General features: G+C 44.2%; 2 protein-coding genes and 1 long non-coding RNA gene across 3 annotated transcripts in view; 1 reads left to right on the top strand and 2 right to left on the bottom strand.

Annotated features, from left to right (window-relative positions):
- CCDC180 (coiled-coil domain containing 180) overlaps window positions 1–3726 on the bottom strand; it is a 56117-nt gene extending 52391 nt beyond the window's left edge. The window contains 4 exon segments of the mRNA XM_055580251.1: window positions 1264–1454; window positions 2714–2804; window positions 3066–3141; window positions 3372–3726. Of these exon segments, the coding sequence (XP_055436226.1) occupies window positions 1264–1454; window positions 2714–2782 (260 nt within the window). The 5' untranslated portion in view covers window positions 2783–2804; window positions 3066–3141; window positions 3372–3726.
- Window positions 3727–11633: 7907 nt separating this feature from the next.
- Window positions 11634–14097, top strand: LOC129651612 (uncharacterized). The gene is made up of 3 exons (XR_008714244.1): window positions 11634–11971; window positions 12518–12792; window positions 13281–14097. It is a non-coding gene; the product is annotated as an uncharacterized LOC129651612 (long non-coding RNA).
- Window positions 14098–20374: 6277 nt separating this feature from the next.
- The window catches only part of LOC129650963 (stimulated by retinoic acid gene 6 protein-like), a 44430-nt gene continuing 42901 nt past the window's right edge, over window positions 20375–21903 (bottom strand). Inside the window, exons 18-19 of the mRNA XM_055579723.1 lie at window positions 21470–21616; window positions 20375–20813 (exon numbers count right to left, since the gene is read on the bottom strand). Coding sequence (XP_055435698.1) covers window positions 20665–20813; window positions 21470–21616 — 296 coding nt within the window. The 3' untranslated portion in view covers window positions 20375–20664. The remainder of the gene's footprint in view (window positions 20814–21469; window positions 21617–21903) is intronic.

The following is a 21903-nucleotide window of genomic DNA, read 5'->3' as shown; positions in this document are numbered from 1 at the left end:
GGAGAGACCTTCACCCAGCAGTGGGTCAATCCCTGCTCCAACAAGGTTAAAGGGAACACAAAGGCAGATAGAGCTGGACTGACTCCCTGTCCCAGAGTCCCACGTCTGAGAAACATTTATGGTTGGTGAAGAGTGAAAGAACCTAGGCGCAGCCCAGCTCCTGCTACATTCTCCAAAGTGCCCCCCACCGAGGAAAATGCAACCTCTCCTTTTCCTTTCTTCCTACTTGAGGAGTGTGAGCTCAGGGAGCTGAAATGGCATGTTTGGGAATCTCAAGTTCAGCTCCCTGCTCCCACCCCACTGGCTCCCATCTCAGGGAATGGCTGTCCATCCAAGGACTCAGGCCAGAGACCTAGGACTCTTAGGAGCCCTCTCCTCCCACCCAATCTGTCACCTGGTGCCCTGGGTTCTGCCTCCAAAATAAATCCAAAGTGCCCTGCTGACCCTCTCACAGCCCTACAGAGCTGACATGGACTACCTTGGCCTCCTCCCTGGCCTCTCTGCCTCTCCTTGCAGCCCCCCAGATTCTACACACCACTGCTTGAAAATCTTTAAAAAAAACAACCCTGAGGGAAAGGGTGGGGAGAGAGGTGGGAAAGGGGTTCAAGAATGAGGGGACACATGTAAACCTGTGGTTGATTCATGTTGATAATATGGATAAACTATCACAATATTGTAAAGTAATTATCTTCCAATTAAAATAAATTAATTAAAAAAGAAACCCTGTACCCATTAAAAAAAATTGCAAATCACTGCTCACTCTAGTCACTCCAGTGAAGTTCGAAATACTGACTGTGGCCGGCAAGCCTCTCCTGGCCTCATCTCCCACTCCTCTCCACAGGCCCGCTGATTTCTTCAGTCTTCTGGAGAAGATCAAACTGGTACTGCCTCAGAGCCTCGCCCTGTGCTTCCCTGCCCTCATCCTCTGGTTTCATTGGAGGTTTCCTGACTCTTGTCCCCCACCACCCTGACCTTGATGTCAGAACCTTTCCATCTTCGGGGAGGCCTGCTTATTTATTTACTGTTGGGTTCAAGTTCCAGGAGGTTGGGATCTGCATACCTGGTGCCTGTCAAAGGGAGAGGGAGGGAGAGGAGAGGCAAACAGCCCTGCAAAGCAGACATTATTATTATTTCCATCTCTCAGAGGAGGCACCTGGGATTTCATTCCCATCTGGTACTCATCTTGTGGGAGCTCTTCTTGAGTTTTTGAAAATCCTGACCACCCCTGGTGTGTGGGGTTGTGGCCTGGAAAGCAGGACCTACCTGTAAAGAACAGGGTTTTCTGTGGTCCAGTCATTGGGTAGGCTGCGCATCCACTTCCGCTGCCGAGGAGACATCATCTCGCCTTCACGGACATCCACCTTCTTCACCAAGGGCTTCCTGCCATCCTTTGGGATCATGGAACGCTCCACAGCTCGCTTCCTAGAGGATGCCAGGGAGCGGACCAGCTGCACCTGAATCCATGGAAGAACCAGGTGAAGGCAGCTGGAACTGTAGACTCCCTAGCACCCAGGCTGCCTGTGCTACCTTAGAAGCTCAAGTGCGAGCCTGCCAGCAAGAAGGCACTTTGAGGGAGGCCCTCAACCCCAGGGCATACCCCATGAAGGAGGGCTCTCTACTCCCCATATTGGTCATTCAGACACTTCTGGGAGGGCATCTTATAAGAAATTTTAATGAGAACCAAGATGTGCACCCCATCATGTTTTAAAATCACAAAGAAATGGAAAAATGGAACTGTCCAACAATAGGGGATTGGTTAAGTAAACCCAGTATCTCCATTCAACGGAATGTTAGGAATTTATTAAAAATGAGACTTACAAAGGATTTTTTTATGACATGAGGAAATGCTTATGATATGATATACAACAAAACCTAGTAATTAAGAGCATAAAAGAAAATTATGATGAAAATTATACATTATGATTTCAAAATTTTAAATGCATGGAGAAACAATGAGGAGAAAATATGCCAAAGGTTAAGAATGGTTGCTTCCAGGGAGCAGGATCATGTGAGTAATTTCTACGGTCTCTTTATACTATTTTTTTTTCCTTTATACTATTATAATTTCCAAGCCCTCCACAAAGAGCATTACTTAGGACTCAAAGTAGGAATAAAAATCCCCTTTAAATAAGCAGAACAGAACTTCAAAAGAAGAGTTTGAGCATGTTTTTCTTTTAAGATGTCATCTGTGCAGTTTTTTACAGTTAACAAGGCAATGCCAACTACTTATATAATTATCAAGAGGGCATTACTTTAATAAATTACAGGAAGTCCTATATCAAAAACTAGGCAGCCACTAAACATTGTGAAGTACATGAATTTGCACTGACAGGGAAAGCTCTGAGATACTGTAAACAGGGAAAAAGGAGGTTTTAAGGCACTGCTATAGAATCACACCCACTTTTTAAACAGAAAAATCAGAGATGCTTTCATGCATAGAAAAAAGATCCAGGACACCCAAAGGTTAATTTTGGCTATTTCTGAGTAATTTAAATTAAATTTAAATATAGATTTTGCAATTTTCAGGAACAGACATTCTAATTCTGTATTCCTACATTTTAGGAAACAATAAGAATTATTTTTCATCAACACAATTTCAAAGCCCTTATTTCATTAGGTTCCCAGGCAAGGAAGTCTTCTAAGGGAGGGAAGCTTCCGGGAAGCTGAGGGAAGCAGGGGACCAGGGAAAGGGGAAATAAAAGGACAGGCCTACCTCAGCCTCGAAGATCTGCTGGTAGACCTTCCCGCTGGGAATCTGGGTCACCTTCCCCACGGAAGACATCTTGGCCTCGAGCTGGACACCCCTGCAGGGAAGCCGTTGTCTACAGGTTGGTCTCAGACCAAGCGGATACTGAAAAGCCTCTCCACCCGCCTCCAAGGAAAAGTCCTCCCTGGAGGACAAGTGTCTCCAGGCAGACAGGCTGGGCGAGCCCACCGGGAATGAGGCACCCCAGCTCTAGCAGAAAGCATCAGAGCCCCTCTCAGGCCTCGGGGTTTATACTTTAAAAGAAGAATCGGAGGTGGAGGTGGGCGGAGGGGTGCGAAGAAGCAAAAAGGAAACAAACCTCAGGCACGAACCTAACTGGAACTCACGAAGGCTGGTCTCCCAGCCACGCGCCAGGTGCAAATTCGAGATTGACTCTGAGGGCAAAGAATGACGGTTACTGTTTTGTACTTCACTCTTTCAAACTCTTCCGGGAAAAGTCAATGTACCCAAAAGGTGTCAGCGCAGATCTCAACCTGGCCTTGAACTCCTGACTGGCGCTGAAAGCTGTTCGAGGACCTCCCCCGCCGCACCCACCTCCCCAAAATGGACACTTGGGTAGGGGGAGGAGGAGGAGGGAGCTGTCTGATTCTGGCCAATTCCGTACCTACTGATTGCTGGGAAGCACAGCCCCCTCCTCTCACGCCTGCTCCCCAACCCCACCAAGGAGCGGCTGCGGTCTCAGGACAGGCCCTCTAAGCCCCACCAAGTGGAGCGAGGCCCTGTGTTCAGGGGCCCGGCTGCGGCCACACCTGCAGAAAGTACCACTCAAGCCAGCCAGGGCGAGTCCAACCTCAACTGCAACGAAACACATTTGGTCTCCAAGGCAACACAGGGGGCGGGAGCTCCGCTGGCCCCGCCCTCACTTCCTTTCCAGGGAGGGGACTTGGTTGCCCTTAGGGACCTGAGCCCCCACGTGGAGTAGTGAAACTCCGGCCAGTTTATCTGGCAGAGGGATACCTCAGGGCTGGCAAGAGCATCCAGAGCAGCACACTGAATGTTCTGAAAACTAATAGGAGACAGGAGATGCAGCTCTGAGCCGCTGTGGTCAAGAAAAACCTCCCTATCTTCTTTGTCTTGGTTAAAACCAATCTCTGCTGGAAAGTAGCATAGAGAGGTGCTTAGCTACAAATAAGAACTGGAAAGCATCTCTAAAAGAGACCATCTCTTTCTCATAAGGGTTTAGAATCCAGGCCTCAAGAGTTGAATGGAATTCAAATGAAAAGGCTAATTTATAAGACCCTGCGGAGAAGGCAATGGCACCCCACTCCAGTACTCTTGCCTGGAAAATCCCATGGACGGAGGGGCCTGGTGGGCTGCAGTCCATGGGGTTGCTAGGAGTCGGACACGACTGAATGACTTCACTTTCACTTTTCACTTTCATGCACTGGAGAAGGAAATGGCAACCCACTCCAGTGTTCTTGCCTGGAGAATCCCAGGGACGGGGGAGCCTGGTGAGCCGCCGTCTATGGGGTCGCACAGAGTCAGACACGACTGAAGCGACTTAGCAGCAGCAGAGGACCCTGAGTTCCATTCACCCAACTCACCATGCCACATAACTCTCCTTAAATACAGATCTCACCTATTCACTCTTCCGCTCAAAAGGCCCTCACTGCGGCCCCCACCAAACCCAGCCACAGTCCCTAGATGACCATGGAGGCCCCCGCATCTGGCTCCCACCCTGAGTCTCCTACTTCAGCAAACTCCTCACCCTTCCTCACCCTGCTCCTCTGCTGGGATCCCTCTGTCTTTACACACCCCAACCCCCACATACTTTCAGCCACTAACAGTGACAACATCCCATCCACTCAATCTGACCTCCTCTCCCCTTCTTCACCTCACCCCCTCTCCTCTGAATGTGCTTGTACATTCAGTTCAGTTCAGTCGCTCAGTCGTGACTGACTCTTTGCGACCCCATGGACTGCAGCATGCCAGGCCTCCCTGTCCATCACCAACTCCCAGAGATTACTCAAACTCATGTCCAGGGAGTAGGTGATGCCACCCAACCATCTTATCCTCTGTCATCCCCTTCTCCTCCTGCCTTTAATCTTTGCCAGCATCAGGGTCTTTTCAAATGAGTCAGTTCTTCACATAAGGTGGCCAAAGTATTGGAATCTCACCTTCAGCATCAGTCCTTCCAATGAATATTCAGGACTGATTTCCTTTAGGATGGACTGGTTTGATCTCCTTGCAGTCCAAAGACCTCTCAAGAGTCTTATCCAACACCACAGTTCAAAAGCATCAATTCTTCGGTGCTCAGCTTTCTTTATAGTCCAACTCTCACATCCATACATGACTACTGGAAAAACCATAGCTTTGACTAGACAGATCTTTGTTGGCAAAGTAATGTCTCTGCTTTTTAATATGCTGTCTAGGTTGGTCATAACTTTTCTTTCAAGGAGCAAGCGTCTTTTAATTTCATGGCTGCAGTAACCATCTGCAGTGATTTTGGAGTCCAAGAAAATAAAGTCTGTCACTGTTTCCACTGTTTCCCCATCTATTTGCCATGAAGTGATGGGGCCAGATGCCATGATCTTAGTTTTCTGAAAGTTGAGTTTTAAGCCAACATTTTCACTCTCTTTCACTTTCATCAAGAGACTCTTTAGTTCTTCTTCGCTTTCTGCCATAAGGGTGGTGTCATATGCATATCTGAGGTTATTGATTTTCTCCCAGCAATCTTGATTCCAGCTTGTGCTTCATCCAGCCCAGTGCTTCTCATGATGTACTCTGCATATAAGTTAAATAAGCAGGGTGACAATATACAGCCTTGATGTACTCCTCTCCCTATTTGGAACCAGTCTGTTGTTTCATGTCCAGTTCTAACTGTTGCTTCCTGACCTGCATACAGATTTCTCAAGAAGCAGGTCAGGTGGTCTGGTATTCCCATCTCTTTCAGAATTTTCCATAGTTTGTTGTGGTCCACACAATCAAAGGCTTCAGAATAGTCAATAAAGCAGATGTTTTTCTTGGAGAAGGCAATGGCACCCCACTCTAGTACTCTTGCCTGGAAAATCCCATGGACGGAGGAGCCTGGTAGGCTGCAGTCCATGGGGTCATTAAGAGTTAGACACAACTGAGTGACTTCACTTTCACTTTTCACTTTCATGCATTAGAGAAGGAAATGGCAACCCACTCCAGTGTTCTTGCCTTGAGAATCCCAAGGACGGGGGAGCCTGGTGGGCTGCTGTCTATGGGGTCGCACAGAGTCGGACACGACTGAAGCAACTTAGCAGCAGCAGCAGCAGATGTTTTTCTGGAACTCTCTTGCTTTTTCGATGATCCAACAGATGTTGGTAATCTCTGATCTCTGGTTTCTCTGCCTTTTCTAAATCCGGCTTGAATATCTGGAAGTTCACAGTTCACATACTCTTGAAGCCTGGCTTGAAGAATTTTGAGCACTACTTTACTAGTGTGTGCGATGAGTGCAAATGCGGTAGTTTGACCATTCTTTGGCATTGCCTTTCTTTGGGACTGGAATGAAAACTGACCTTTTCCAGTCCTGTGGCCACTGCTGCATTTTCCAAATTTGCTGGCATATTGAGTGCAGCACTTTCACAGCATCATCTTTCAGGATTTGAAATAGCTCAGCTGGAATTCCATCACCTCCACTAGCTTTGTTCATAGTGATGTTTCCTAAGGCCCACTTGACTTCTCATTCCATAATGTCTGGCTCTAGGTTGGTGATCACACCATCGTGATTATCTGGGTCATGAAGATCTTTTTGTATAGTTCTTCTGTGTATTCTTGCCACCTCTTCTTAATATCCTCTGCTTCTGTTAGGTCCATACCATTTCTGTCCTTTATTGTGCCCATCTTTGCATGAACTGTTCTCTTGGTATCTCTAACTTTCTTGCAGAGATCTCTAGTCTTTCCCATTCTATTGTTTTCCTCTATTTCTTTGCATTGATCGCTTGTACATTGGTTGTTGTCAGATGCAGGAGTTAAGGGCATCCTATTGGAGGGTGTTTCCTGTGAGGAAGGCATGGCCTCCTATCTTTCATCCAGCTTTGATTGCCCTCAGCACAGTGTCCTGCACATAATTCAGACACACTGAATGCTTCCTGCTAAATGCAGGAACACCTGGAGTGTCCTGGCCTGACTCCCAGAGGTGGCTCTTTCCCACACATGTACCCAGAGTTCTGCACGGCCAGGGCAGAAGGTACTTGTGGTGGACGCTGAACCCAGCACAGATTTCCTACAGACCTGGGGTTCCTGACTCCTCTCAGAGGGATCCCTGTCCCAATTGCTCATAAATGCTACCTATGACAACTTCCTTAAACAAGTGGTCATTCTGTCCAGACTACTTTCAGAACTTAAGAAACAGTGAGTAGAAAGCCCTTTTATTCCCGTTCTTTGGTCCCAGGTTTTATTAACAAGGTAAAATATTATAACAAGTGATTGGACTCATTTTAGCTGGAAACAGAGAAAGTATGTTTACCTGAGGTTATGGATGAAAAACACGGTAAAAAATCGGAAATGTTCAGGAATTATTTGCAGTTAGCAAGATCTCTGTTTTGTCGAGGAGGTCCTACTGGCTTGGCACTTGTACATCAGAAGCCATATTTTCCCTGCCCAGATGCTTTCTGGCACATCTATAATGTGGGGGTTTTTAATTTTTTAATGTATAGATACAAATATGTAGGCATGGATATATCAGGTATGATGTTTTGTTCAGAGTAAGCAACACACATTGTTTAAAATAGAAAAAAAAATTGAATGGAGAAAATAAAAATAACCCATAATATCACTGCTGAAAATTTGCCTTCCTTAATTCCCTAGTTTCTGGGCCTTTGTGTTTGGGTTTGGATCAAAATGAAAATTTGTGTTTGGCTTTTGGATGGCATTTGTATTACCCCTCTAACTCAAAAGTGTTATAGTTGGAAAGAATAGCCAGTTAGAGATCACCTGGTGAGTCCACCTCCTGTGTTAGAGAGGCACAGGAGGTGAGAGACAGGGAATGAAGGAGTGAAGCCAAGCCTTTGGACTCTCTTTTCCTGCACCTTAACATCATATCTTCCCCCATTTGAAAATGTCTCTTGACTCGAACCTCATCCTTTTCCTTCCTCTTCCATAGGCCATCATCCATCTTCTCTATAGTCCATAGAAAGAAGACCAAGAAGCACAACTCAAAGAGCTAATATTTATTGAGAGGGTTTAATAGTCTCAATAACTATGAGAGGGGGTACCACAATTAACCCATATTACAGATGAAGAAACTGAAGCTCAGAGAGTTGGTAACTTGGCCAAGATCTCTGAGATAGGAAATGGTTAAATCCAGGATATGAATCTAGACCATGTAATTCAGAGTCTTGAACCCAACACTATGCCAGACTTTGGGACTTGCCAGAAAAAAAGTTCTGGATCCAATTGATAGGATTTTTGCGTTGAATCATAGTACACATACTGAAAAGTATGGAAATCATAAGTGTATAGTTTAATAAATTATCCAGGAGGAAACACACCGGGTAACCAGTACCATAAGAAGTAGAACATTACCAGCTCTCCAGGAGCCCCCCATATGTACCCATCCCAAGTCTCTGCCCTTTCCTCCCCAAGGGTAGCAGATATTCTAACTCCTGAATTAGTTTTGCTTGTTTTTGAACTTCAATGGAATCATACAGAATGTTGGACTTTTATGTTGGACTACTTTCATTATATTTCTAAGTTTCAAATATCTTTTTTAATGTGGCTGTAGTTCACTTTCATTTCTGTATAGCATTCCATTACAAAAATATATAACCCACTGCATAATATTTATCCTTTTTATTATTGATGTACATTCCAGTTTAGAGAATTACCAAATAATGCTGTTCTGAACATTCTTTTGCATGGTGAACATATGTAGGCATTTCTATTCTATTTCTTTTCATATTTTCATATATTTAAGGCTATTTTCATTTCTTTTTGTGTGAACTCTGGGTTTATGTCTTTTGCCAGTTTTTCTACTGTGTGTCTGTTCTTTTTCTTATCAGTTTCTAGGAGCTGTTTGCATTTTTGGCATGTGAGCCCCTTTTTAATATGAGTTGCAAATATTCACAGTTTATAATTTCTTCCTTTTTATTATGAAGGTTGGTTTGGTTTTTTTTTGTGTTTTTGTTCATTTGTCTTGCTATGTATTGTTAAGATGTTGCTAAGTCGCTTCAGTCGTGTCCAACTCTGTGAGACCCCATGGACTGCAGCCTACCAGGCTCCCCCGTCCCTGGGATTCTCCAGGCAAGAACACTGGAGTGGGTTGCCATTTCCTTCTCCAATGCATGAAAGTGGAAAGTGAAAGTGAAGTCGCTCAGTCGTGTCCGACTCTAGCGACCCCATGGACTGCAGCCTACCAGGCTCCTCCATCCATGGGATTTTCCGGGCAACAGTACTGGAGTGGAGTGCCATTGTTAAGATGTTACTTCTCCACAAATTGACCCATAGATTTATATAATCACAATAAAGTATCTAAGCAGATATCTAGTGAAAGTGAAAGTCACTCTGACTCTTTGCCAGCCCATGACTATACAGTCCATGGAATTCTCCAGGCCAGAATACAGGAGTGGGTAGTCCTTCCCCTCTCCAGAGAATCTTCCCAATCCAGGGATCGAACCCAGGTCTCCCACATTGCAGGCAAATCTTTACCAGCTGAACCACAAGGGAAGCGCAAGAATATTGGAGTGGGTAGCCTATCCCTTCTCCATATCCCGACCTAGGAATTGAACTGGGGTTTCCTCCATTGCAGGTGAATTCTTTACAAATTGAGCTATCAGGGAAGCTCATATTTGTCCAGATATCTGGTGAACACTGACTATTCAATTTCAAATTTTCCATAGAAATGCCAATTACCAAGAATAGTCAAGACAAACTCAAAGAAGAATAAACTTGGATGGCTTACACAACCGGATATTAAGCCTTTGTATAAAGCTACAGTCAACAGGGTAAAATGCCATAGTAGTACAAGGAAAAACACTAGGAGAAACAGAGTCCAGCCCAGACCCACATATGTGAACATTTATGTCATATATACTAAAGTGACCCAGCAGAGAAATGGGGAGAAGATAGTTTCAGTAAATAGCCCAGGGTCACTGGTTATTCATATGGGAAAGAAATTAATCTTGACTTCCATTTCACACCATAGACAAAAATCAATTCCAAGTGGATTTTAAATCTAAATGGGGACGTTTAAAATAATAGTATTTGTAGTAGATATCATAGGAGAATATTTTCATGACCTTGGAGCATAAAGACAAAAATTAATAAACTTGACCTTATTAAAATTAAGAACTTCACTTCATCAAAAAGCACCCTCAAGAGAGTAAGAAAGCAAGAACAGAATGAGAATAAACATGTGTCATAAGGAAATAGCCTCATAAAGGATATGTAACTGACTTCCATGAATTAATAAGATGAAAGAGACAATATACCTGAAAAAAAATGGGCAAAAGATTTGACTAGGTATTTCACAGAAAGATAACCAACTGGCTAAAAAGGACATGAAAAGCTGTACAACATCATTATTCATCAGGAAAATGCAAATGAAAACCACAATGAAACACCACTACACCTATACCAGAATGACTGAAAAATGCTGGCAATACCAATTGTTGGTGAAGATCCGAGCAACTGGAACGCTCATACACCGCTGTGTGTATAAACTCCTACAACCACTTTCGAAAACTCTTTGGTAGTATTTCCTAAAAATGAACTTACACATACTCAATGACCCAAAAATTCCACTCTTGGGTAAATACTTCAGCTCAGTAAGCATATGACAAAATTATGAAATTTTAAAGTGTGACAATACATTTTAAAGTTGAGGGAGAAATACAAAAGTGATACCGCCTCTTCAGACTTTCCAGACTCACCAGATCCAGAACCACATAGACTCTCCCCCAAGTGCTGTAGGGTGTCTGTGCAGCTCCAGAGACTTGGGGGTACTCAGAGGTGGCATGTGGTGGTGGTGGGTGGGGGGAGGATGGCAAAGAACACACATCCTGAGCGGAGCTGCTGGTTCAGTGAGCAGTGTGCTCAGTAAGGCTCAGCGGGAGCAAGCCGGGCTAGAGCGCCCCACCTCATAGCTCACTCTCTTACCGTCCCCAGGAGTGCCAAACCTCAGGAACTTCTCCTCAGTGCATGACGTCCTTTCTTCTGGGCAAAGCACCTCCACGCACCATCTAAAGAAGACATGGGGAAAAGTTTCCAGGTGTAGGCCTCTCTCCCTAGGAGTATCAGGTGGATGAGGAATCTCTCTTAGGGCTGGCACTGCCCTCTCTTTCAATAATCCAGACCTCCTGGGAGGCAGCAAACCCTGGGGACAGGGACTGGGCTGCTGGGTGGAATCTCTAAGCCTAGGACCTTAGGCCACCAGTCCTGCTTCAAAACTCCGTTTCCTTAAATGTCAGAGTCTGGATTGAGCCAAATCGGAGGTTCTCAAATGCGTCATTGATAGCAACAAACTCTGTGTTCATTTGAAATGAAATCTGGTCAAAATGAAACTGCTCAGAAGAAACTGGAGTGGAGGCCCAAGGTGACTGACACAAGGGCTTCCTCTGAGGCCCACAGAGCCTTCTGAGCGCAGAGGAACCCGCTGGTATCTGGACAGTTTGGATCATTTGAGTTCTCCAATAGAAGGGATTTGCTCTCATACTGCTCCCATTATTCACAAATTTCTCCTTCCTTCCTTTTTTCCCCCTCCCTTGAGGAAGAGTTCCCTAAATTTTCAAAAGCTGGTTGCAAAGACGACTCACAAAGCCAGGAGCTGCTCATCAGGGCTGAGTGGAGGCTAGAGGTCTAGAAAGAGAGGAGGGTGTGGGGCCAGAGGGAAAGGGGCACCAGATGGGGCGCAGTTAGTTTCTCACTTAAAGTCTGAAAAATTCCAGTCTTGTCTAGATAAACAGGAAGAGGGGTGTGTTTGGTCTGTGGGCAGGAAGGGGACAGTTTGAGGGCAGGAGGCCCCGGTAAGGGGATAGAAAGGTGGCAGCTGGCCATTCCAGGAGTGGATGCCGAGCTGGCAGAATCAACAGCTCTCTGGCTTTCATGCTGGTCCATCCTGCTGGCACTTAGCTTCCTCCAGGCTGTCGGGGTGGGTGGAGATTCATTTCTTCACTCAACCAGCCAGTCTATCCTCAAGAAGTCAGGCCTCCGCTCTTCTCCTGTCTTCATTCCATACTCCAGGGGAGGGCACCCTGCCTGCACCACGAATGGGCACTGCTGGGGACTCTCACGGGCCAGGTGAACAAATGAACAGACTGCCAAGCCTTGGGTCTAAAGGGCAGGACCAGGGACATAAGACACCCAGTCCTGTTTCCTGGCTGGCAAAGCAGCAGAGCTGCTGGACTGCAAAGCTGCAGGAGGTTTTGGTCTGAAGCTGGAGTCAGCCTCCCCCTCAGATGGTACCACGGAGGAGAAAGAGATCTGCTGCTGCTGCTGCTAAGTCGCTTCAGTCGTGTCGGACTCTGTGCGACCCCATAGACGGCAGCCCACCAGGCTCCCCCGTCCCTGGGATTCTCCAGGCAAGAACACTGGAGTGGGTTGCCATTTCCTTCTCCAAGAAAGAGATCTAGGTTCCTTCAAGTCCCTTTCTGCCTGAGTTTCAGCTCCCTTGTCTGCCACCCATGTCCAGCATCGAGGCCCCGCCCAGGTCCACGTCCTGTTTTGTGGTTGTGCACTGCCCCCCTGAGGTCCCCTGTGGTAGTGCAACATGAGGGAGGGTGGTTGGGGGTGCTAGTGTTGGGCTAGAGGACTCTTGCTGAAGAACACTGGCTGTCTTCCTCCTAGGGGAATCAGATCAACCTCCAAAAAAGGAATATTCCTCTATGAAAAGAATAAGGTGAACAGTTGTGGCACTCACTGGTGGAGAGTGGTAGCGGAGTGGAAATCAGAGACCCTCTGGGCAGGATACTCTCTGCTCTGTCCTCTGCGTCTCACATTTACTCCAAGACTTTGGTAACAGAGAAGTGGGAGACCCGTTGACTCGACATAAGGGGCAAGGGGGCTGGCATCAAGGACACCTTCCCGGAGCAGGCGCTATTTACACCCATCTCTGAGAACAGGTAGGACCTGGACGGAACGAGGACGGAGGGGTCCCTGGGGTGCCTGTTAAATGTTTCACCTGAATGACTGAAACCTACCACATTTTCAAAGGTGTGTGTGTTTTTAGTCACTCAGTCATGTCTGACTCTTTGTGGCTCCATGGACTGTAGCCTGCCAGGCTCCTCCGCCCAAAGAATTTTCCAGGCAAGAATACCAGAGTGGGGTGCCATTTCCTATTTCAGGGGATCTTCCCGACCCAGGGATGGAACCCGCATCTCTTGCATCTCCTGTGTTGGCAGGCAGATTCTTTAGCGCTAGTGCTACCATATCCTCTAAAGTCAGCTGATTATAGATGTGTTTGATTAAATAACCAGGAACTATAATCTCACCAACCTGACATGTGGGACCATCACAAGTTGTAATAGTTCTTTTGTACATATTGTAAATATAAGATGCTAAGCTGATCTAATATTTTCTTCCATTCCATGTGTTATCTTTCACTTCCCAGAGAGTGTCATCTGATGCACAAGTTTATCATATTTGCTGCTGCTAAGTCACTTCAGTCGTGTCCGACTCTGTGCGACCCCATAGACGACAGCCCACCAGGCTCCCCCGTCCCTGGGATTCTCCAGGCAAGAACACTGGAGTGGGTTGCCATTTCCTTCTCCAATGCGTGAAAGTGAGAAGTGAAAATGAAGACGCTTAGTTGTGTCCGACCCTTAGCGACCCCATGGACTGCAGCCCACCAGGCTCCTCCATCCATGGGATTTTCCAGGCAAGAGTACTGGAGTGGGGTGCCATTGCCTTCTCCATCATATTTACTAAGTCTTAATAGATTGTCTTATAACTTACGTATTCTTTTTCTTTTTTTTGCTTGTGCTTTGGATGTTATATCTAAGAATCCTTTCGGTTTAGTTCAGTCTACTGTTGCTACTTGGCTGTTCTTCACATGGGTGCTGGTTGAGGAAGAATAATATATTAGTTCTAAATAGAGTTATAATGATTCTTAATATTTGTAAATGTTCAAAATAACTATTTTGGAATAAAAAATTTCTAACAGTTTTAAAAATTGGAATGACGATATGGTCTGAACATGAAAAAAATCTATGCCACAAGGATAATGGTAACTATATATTAATATGTCAAAAGCCATACCTAGTCCATAGTCAAAGCAGCCACCTACTATGTAGGAAATACTGTTTAATCTGGAGTTATGTAGTGTTTATGAAAAGTCAGAATAGCCAATCACCACCTTCCCAGTGTAATACATCAGATTAGTCCTCTGGTTTCTTGAGCCTTTTGATATTATTGCCTGGGAGAAGGAATTATTGCCTAAGTGGCTAATGAGTACTGAAATTATAAACAAACAGTCCAGCTCCAGGTACTTGATGTGGACTTTTGGAGAAAATGTAGACTCAGTTCAGTTCAGTTGCTCAGTCGTGTCTGACTTTGTGACCCCATGGACTGCAGCACACCAGGCTTCCCTGTACATCACCAACTCCAGGAGCTTGCTCAAACTCATGTCCATCGAGTTGGTAATGCCACCTAACCATCTCATGTTCTGTCGACCCCTTTTCCTCCTGCCTTCAATTTTTCTCAGCATCAGGGTTTTTTCAAATGAGTCAGTTCTTCACATTATGTGGCCAAAGTATTGGAGCTTCAGCTTCAGCATCTGTCCTTCTGATGAATATTCAGGACTGGTTTCCTTTAGGATGGACTGGTTTGATCTTGCAGTCCAAGGGACTCTCAAGAGTCTACTCCAACACCACACAGTTCAGAAGCATCAATTCTTCGGCACTCACCCTTCTTTATGGTCCAACTCTCACATCCATACATGACTACTGGAAAAAACCATAGCTTTGACTATACGGACCTTTGTCGATAAATTAATGTCTCTGCTTTTTAATATGTTGTTTAGGTTGGTCATAATTTTTCTTCCAAGGAGCAAGCATCTTTTGATTTCATGGCTGCAGTCACCATCTGCAGTGATTTTGGAGTCCAAGAAAATAAAGTCTGTCACTGTTTCCATTGTTTCCCCATCTATTTGCCATGAAGTGATGGGTCTGGAGACCATGATCTTTTTTGAATGTTGAGTTTTAAGCCAGCTTTTTCACCCTCCTCTTTCACCTTCATCAAGAGGCTCTTTAGTTCCTCTTCATTTTCTACCATAAGGATGGTGTCATCTGCATATCTGAGGTTATCAATACTTCTCCTAGCAATCTTGATTTCAGCTTATGCTTTATCCGGTCCAGCATTTCACATGATGTACTCTGCATATAAATTAAATAAGCAGGATGACAATATACAGCTTTGACATACTCCTTTCCCAATTTGAAACAGTCCATTGTTTCATGTCTGGTTCTAACTGTTGCTTCTTGACCTGCATACAAGTTTCTCAGAAGGCAGGTAAGGTAGTCTGGTGTTCCCATCTCTTTAAGAATTTTCCACAGTTTGTTGTGATCTACACAATCAAAAGCTTTAGCATAGTCAATGAAGCAGAAGTAGATGTTCTTTGGGAATTCTCTTGCTTTTTCTATGATCCAACAGATGTTGGCAATTTGATCTCTGGTTCCTCTGCCTTTTCTAAATCCAGCTTGAACATCTGAAAGTTCACCGTTCATGTACTGTTGAAGCCTAGCTTGGAGAATTTTGAGTATTACTTTGCTAGTATGTGAGATGAGTGCAATTGTGTGGTAGTTTGAGCATTCTTTGGCATTGCCTTTCTTTGGGATTTGAATGAAAACCGCCTTTTACCAGTCCTATGACCACTGTTGAGTTTTCTAAATTTGCGGGCATATTGAGTGCAGCACTTTCACAGCATCATCTTTTAGGATTTGAAATAGCTCAGCTGGAATTCTATCACCTCCACTAGCTTTGTTTATACTGATGCTTCCTAAGGCCCACTTGACTTCACATTCCAGGATGTCTGGCTCTAGGTGAGTGATCACACCATCATGATTATCTGGGTCGTGAAGATCTTTTTTGTGTAGTTCTTCTGTGTATTCTTGCCACCTCTTCTTAATATCTTCTGCTTCTGTTAGGTCCATACCATTTCTGTCCTTTATCGAGCCCATCTTTGCATGAAAAGTTCCCTCGGTATCTCTAATTTTCTTGAAAGATCTCTAGTGTTTCCCATTCTATTGTTTACCTCTATTTCTTTGCATTGATCACTTAGGGAGGCTTTCTTATCTCTCCTTGCTATTCTTTGGAACTCTGCATTCAGATGGGTTATCTTTTCTCCTTTGCCTTTTTCTTCTCCTCTTTTCTCAGCTATTTGTAAGGCCTCCCCAGACAACCATTTTGCCTTTTTGTTTTTCTTTTTCTTGAGTCCTCCAAGAATCCTTTACCAAATCCAAATCGTGATATTTACCCCTTTAAGAACTTTATAGTTCTAGCTCTTAAATTTAGGTTTGCTCCATTTTGAATTAAGTTTTGTATACGATGTAAGGTAAGGATCTAAACTGGTTCTTCTGCATGTGGATATTTTATTTTCCTCCAACCATTTGCTAAAAACAGTTTTCCACATTCCAGGTTCCCTTTGTTGAACTTCAACATCTGTTGACAATCATATGACCATAGATATATGGTTCATTTCTGGACTCTCAGTCTATTTCATGGTCTGTATGTCTATCTTTATGCCAATGATGTGTTGTTTGATTACTACTGCTTTGTTGTAAAACTAAAAATCAGGCAGTGTGTCTCCTAACTTTGTTCACTCCATCCAATATTGTTTTGGCTATTAGTTGCAACTCCAAATGAATTTTAGGATCAGCTTTTCCATTTCTGCAACAAAGATTTATTGCAATTTTATAAGAACTGAATTGGATATATAGAGTGCTGTATTTTATCATAAGTCCTCCAATCCATAAATATGGGATATCTTTTCATTTATTTATACTCTCTTTAGCCTTTATTTCAAGAAATATTTTGTTTTTTTCAGAGTATGAGTCTAGTGTATCTCCTGATTAAATATATTTTAAAGTATTTTATTATTTTTAATGCTCTTGCAAACAGAATAATTTTCCTCAGGTGGCTCATTTCTATAGACTTTTAACAATTTTTCATTTCTATAGTTGTACTGAATGGCAGTTGATATATGAATGTTAATCTGTTTATAGACTTATAACAATTTTTCATTTCTATAGTTGTATTGAATGGCAGTTGATATATAAATGTTAATCTGTATCCTGTAACATTGCTGAACTCATTTATTAGCTTTACAGTTCCTTTTTGCTTCTGTTTTTTATTCCTTCAGAATTTATGCATATGAAATCATGATATCTACAAGTAGAAATGCTTTTACTTTAGCTAGTATAATCTTGAAGATTTTCACATCTGTTTTCATAAGAGATATTTGTCTGTAGTTCTATTTGCTTTGGAAGTTTTTGGCTGCTTTCCTATCAACATTAAGCCGACCTCACAGAATGAGACAAGAAACATTTCCTTCTCTTCCATTTTTTAGGGAGAGTTTGAAAAGAATGTGTTTTCATACTTGAAAATGTTTTGCAGAATTCAGTCATGAAGCCGTCTGGTTTGGGGCTTGTCTTTGTTACAATTTTGTGTTTTCTAAAGAATTCAATTTCTTTGCTCGTTATAGGTCTATCAGTAATTCCTGCTTCTTGAGTCAACTTTGTTTGTGTCTTTGTAGGAATTTATCCATTTCATGTAGGTTATCCAGTTTGTTGGAGTACAGATATTCACAACATACTTTTATAATCATTTTTATTCCTGTAGAGTTAGTAGTATTATTCAACTTTCATTTCTGTTTTCAATAATTTGGTCTATTCTCTTTTTCTCTTAGTAATTCTAGCTTAAAAGTTTGTCAATTTTGTTGATCTCACAGAACCCATTTTTGGGTTGGTTCACTGTCTCTATTGTTTTCCTGTTCTTTATTTTGTGTCTCTATGATCTTACATTTATTCATATTATTACCTTGTTGTTCAGGCTTAGTTTGCTCTTCATTTTCTAGTCCTCAAGGTGTAAAGTTAGATTATTGTTCGGGGCTCTTTCTTCTCTTTAATGTAGACATTTACAGATATTAATTTTTCTGTGAGCATTGTTTTTTCTGCATGTCATAAGTTTTGGTGTGTTCATATTCATTTTCATTTGATTCAAGATATTTTCAGTATCCCTTGTTTTCAACTTTTACCCACTGGGCGTTTAATGGTGTATTGTTTAATTTCCACATATTTGTTATCCTCCCCCAGTTTCCTCCTGTTGTTGATATCTAGTTTGATTCTGTTGTGGTCAAAAATTACAATTTTCATGATTTTAATTTTTTAAAATTTACTAAGACAAAGGTCCATCTAGTCAAAGCTATGGGTTTTCCAGTAGTCATGTATGGATGTGAGAGTTGGACTATAAAGAAAGCTGAATGCTGAAGAATTGATGCTTTTGAACTGTGGTGTTGGAGAAGACTCTTGAGAGTCCCTTGGACTGCAAGGAGATCCAACCAGTCCATACTAAAGGAAATCAGTCCTGAATATTCATTGGAAGGACTGATGCTGAAGCTGAAACTCCAATACTTTGGCCACCTGATGGGAAGAATTGACTCATTTGAAAAGACCCTCGTGCTCGGAAAGATTGAGGGCAGGAGGACAAGGGGACGACAGAGGATGAGATGGCTGGATGGCATCACTGACTCAATGGACATAAGTTTGAGTAAGCTCCAGGAGTTGGTGATGGACAGGGAGGCCTAGCGTGCTGTGGTCCATGGGGTCACAAAGAGTCAGACGTGCTCAGCCTTATTTATGGTCCAACTCTCAGAAACATACACAATTACTGGAAAAACCATAGCTTTTACCATATGGACCTTTGTCAGCAAAGTGAGGTCTCTGCTTCTTAATATGCTGTCTAGGTTTGTCATAGCTTTTCTTCCAAGGAACAAGCCCTTGAGGAGCTCACAAACCATTCCATGGTAGAGGCTGAGAGACAGTTGTAGCAAGAGCTGCAGGAGAGGCCTGGGCCACATGCTGGCAAGACTTTGCCTTCTTAGGTGTGCTGGGTCCCTGGAGTGGTGACTGCACATAGCAAGTACTTGGTCAGCACCAGCTGGGTGCACATCAGGAGCACTGGCTGTGAGGGCAGCATGAACTCTCATTTAGGAAAAATGAGACTCATGCTAGAGGCAGAGCTGGGACCAAAACCCCCTGTTCCTGAGCTTCTGTTTAGTGGCCACTTGACCATGATGCCAGGGTTGATTTCAGTATCGAATTCATGGCTGTAAGATTCATTCATCATGGCCTCACTACTTAAGTCAAGATCCTACAGTGTTACAGTAGGTACTTGGTAATGGTGAATGAAACCTGAGGCCTCTTTCTTTGTGGAGCAGAGTTTAATGAGAGGTGACATTAACCATATCACCACAAAGTGTAACATCACCAACAACAATGACTGATATTTTTTTGAGTTTAGGATGTGTCAGGCACTAGCTTAGGAGTGTTTGTATATATAAACTCATTTTATCCTCAAAGTAATTTTTGGTGTTATGGGTATTACTCCCTTTTTATACATAAAGAAAGCACAGAATGGTGAGGTAATTTAGTCAATGTCACACAGCTAGAAAGTGATGTGGGGATCCCAATACTCTTGAGCTCCAGTTTTCTTAGTTTCAAAAAGCAAAATGACAAAACTTGGTTGCAGAGAGTAAGTTAAAAGAGATGAATCTGGAAGATATATTGAGCATGTACTGGGTTCACAGTACATGCTCAATAATGAAGACTGAGTTTCAAAGGCTCACTCTGTGGGTGAATCCTCCTGGCACTTGCACAGGCTTCGTAGAGTGACAGTTCCCAGGTTAGCAGAGACTTTATGATTGGCATGAAGAATTTGGGTAAGTATTCAGCCCTCCGCACAAAGAGAAACGTCCTGGCATCTGGGCTTTCTTGGATGGCCTAACCAGCCCCCAACACCATGCCCTGCATACACTGGAGGGCTCACCTTCCTCAAAGCTGCCCAGGGCTTTCTTGTTCCCACATCTTTGCTTTTGTTGTCCCCCAGTTTAAATGCCTTGGGGCTTCTCTGATGGCTCAGTGGTAAAGAATCCACCTGCCAATGCAAGAGATGCAAGAGTTACAGGTTCGATCCCTGGGTCAGGAAGATCCCCTGGAGGAGGAAATGGCAACCCACTCCAGTATTTTTGCCCAGGAAATCTCATGGACAGAGGAGCCTGGCAGGCTACAGTCCATGGGGTAGCAAAGAGTCAGACACAACTAAGTGATTAAACAACGACAGCAAACTTAAATGCAGATCTCATCTCTGCCTCTTCAGACGGGTGGCTTTCTCAGGGGATCCCCTGTGTGTCAGAGAGAATCTCCACAACTTATTTGTGACCAGGGCACATGTCAGTTCTGATCTGTTCCCCACCTGAGTGGCTGTGGGAGAGAGCTCAGTGTGTACCTGCTCACCCACCAGACTGGAGGCTGGGGTCATGGGCTCCTTGTCTCCCACCACCATACAATCTAGAAAGGAGGAAACAACAAGGACCCTGTTGGATTAAGGCCATACTTTGTCCCAGAGAAGAAATGCATCAAACAGTTAAACTCTCCTGATACAAACTTTTATACCACCTTTGTCAGTGACATGAAGTTCTGCCCAGTGCGTCTCAACATAGAACTCCCCAAGGCTGCCTTCTAACCAGGGATAGTGGACATCATTATTGGGTAAAGTTTGTTCAACAGAAATTCTCTTTTGTTGTTGATCTTTTTCCCAAGGGAGTGAATTAGACCTGAGACATCACTGTTCAGCCCCAAGTGCCACCCCACGAATGGCCAGTCTGCAATGGACAGTGGCCGTGCAGCCTATTCCACTGCAGGGGACAGCTGCTGAGTAGCCTGGGCCTTCTCGGGGGAAGTTGTCCTGGAACAACCTTGCAGCAATGTGGAAGGTCAGTGTCAGCTCTCCGAGCACGTCAACAGAATCTGGGTAAACTCCTGGGAGCCAAGACCTGGCCTGGATTTTCTGAGTCTGACCAGTTCGGGGTTGTTGATCAGGGTCTGCAGCAGGAGCCACCTTGTCCTGGACCTCGCTGAGAGACGGGCACCTAGAACAGAATCAGAGCCGGTACACTGGAGGAGAGGGCAGCTTGTCTCTGTCCTGCTCAGAGGCCACAGGGAAAGCTGCCTAGAAGGAGTGAGGTGTAGAGGAAGGAGCCGGACCAGGATTCCTGGGGACATGAGGGTGGCTGGAGGGATAAGAGTTTGTTCCACAGATCTGGATATCTGCAATGTTGGGATCAGCAACGAAAACAGTCCAGATCAGTGCTGAGTGTCCACAGGCAGAACATGGCTAACTGGAGGGCTTCCCAGGGGGAAGGCAGAGCAGAATGATACAGGTGGCAGCCAAGAGAGAGCTTGTGGTAAGGAATGGGGTAGTTTAAGCAAAACTGCACACCATCTTGGAGGGCCTCTGGCTTGCATCGTGAGTTATGGAGGAGTCTCAGACAAATGGCTGATTGAAGGACTTAGGTAGCAGAGTTCATTTCCAGAAACAATGAAGAAGCTGAATTAGCAGGAACAAGGCCTCGGAGTCCCACAGCCAGACTGACTGGGGTGAAGACTTCTAACCTCCTGGGCACAGAAAGTGGAGGAAGAGGGTCAGAGAAGGAGGAACATGGGACATCTCAGGGATCCCAGGGAAGACTGAAGGCACTTGTTTCCTGGTGTGCAACCCCAGTATAGATTCAAACAGGAGACTTACCTGCTGACTGATTTAGGTACCAGTATTTGATGGTCTGCTGTAGCCTCCTCTCCCTGTGGCCGGTGATCAGGATATGGCAAAAACTGACGAGCACCGGGTTGGTGTGATAATGATCTACGTAGAGCATGCCAATCCATGCACTGAACCCTGAAATCCAGAAGGGAAGTCAGACCATGCAATATATATTCCTGGATGACTAGGTTTTGCTTCTTATGACATAACTGCAGCAACACTTTGTTCCCAAATGGTGTCTGTGTCTTTGCTGTGAATCCAGAAAATGAGGTATAAAGAGCTGGAAAGGTTCTTAGAGATCATACCCTAACCTGTTCATTTTATGGAAATTTGAAGTTCACAGTGATGGGACCCTCTATGGCTTATACGGAGAAGCCAGCTGCCATTGCACGAATCAATGAGTGAATGAAAAGACACGGTCC

This window comes from Bubalus kerabau, chromosome 4 (genome assembly GCF_029407905.1).
Source record: "Bubalus kerabau isolate K-KA32 ecotype Philippines breed swamp buffalo chromosome 4, PCC_UOA_SB_1v2, whole genome shotgun sequence".
Lineage (NCBI taxonomy): Eukaryota > Metazoa > Chordata > Mammalia > Artiodactyla > Bovidae > Bubalus > Bubalus kerabau.
The sequence above is the reverse complement of the archived record's forward strand: the minus strand, read 5'-3'. Positions and strand labels throughout refer to the sequence as shown.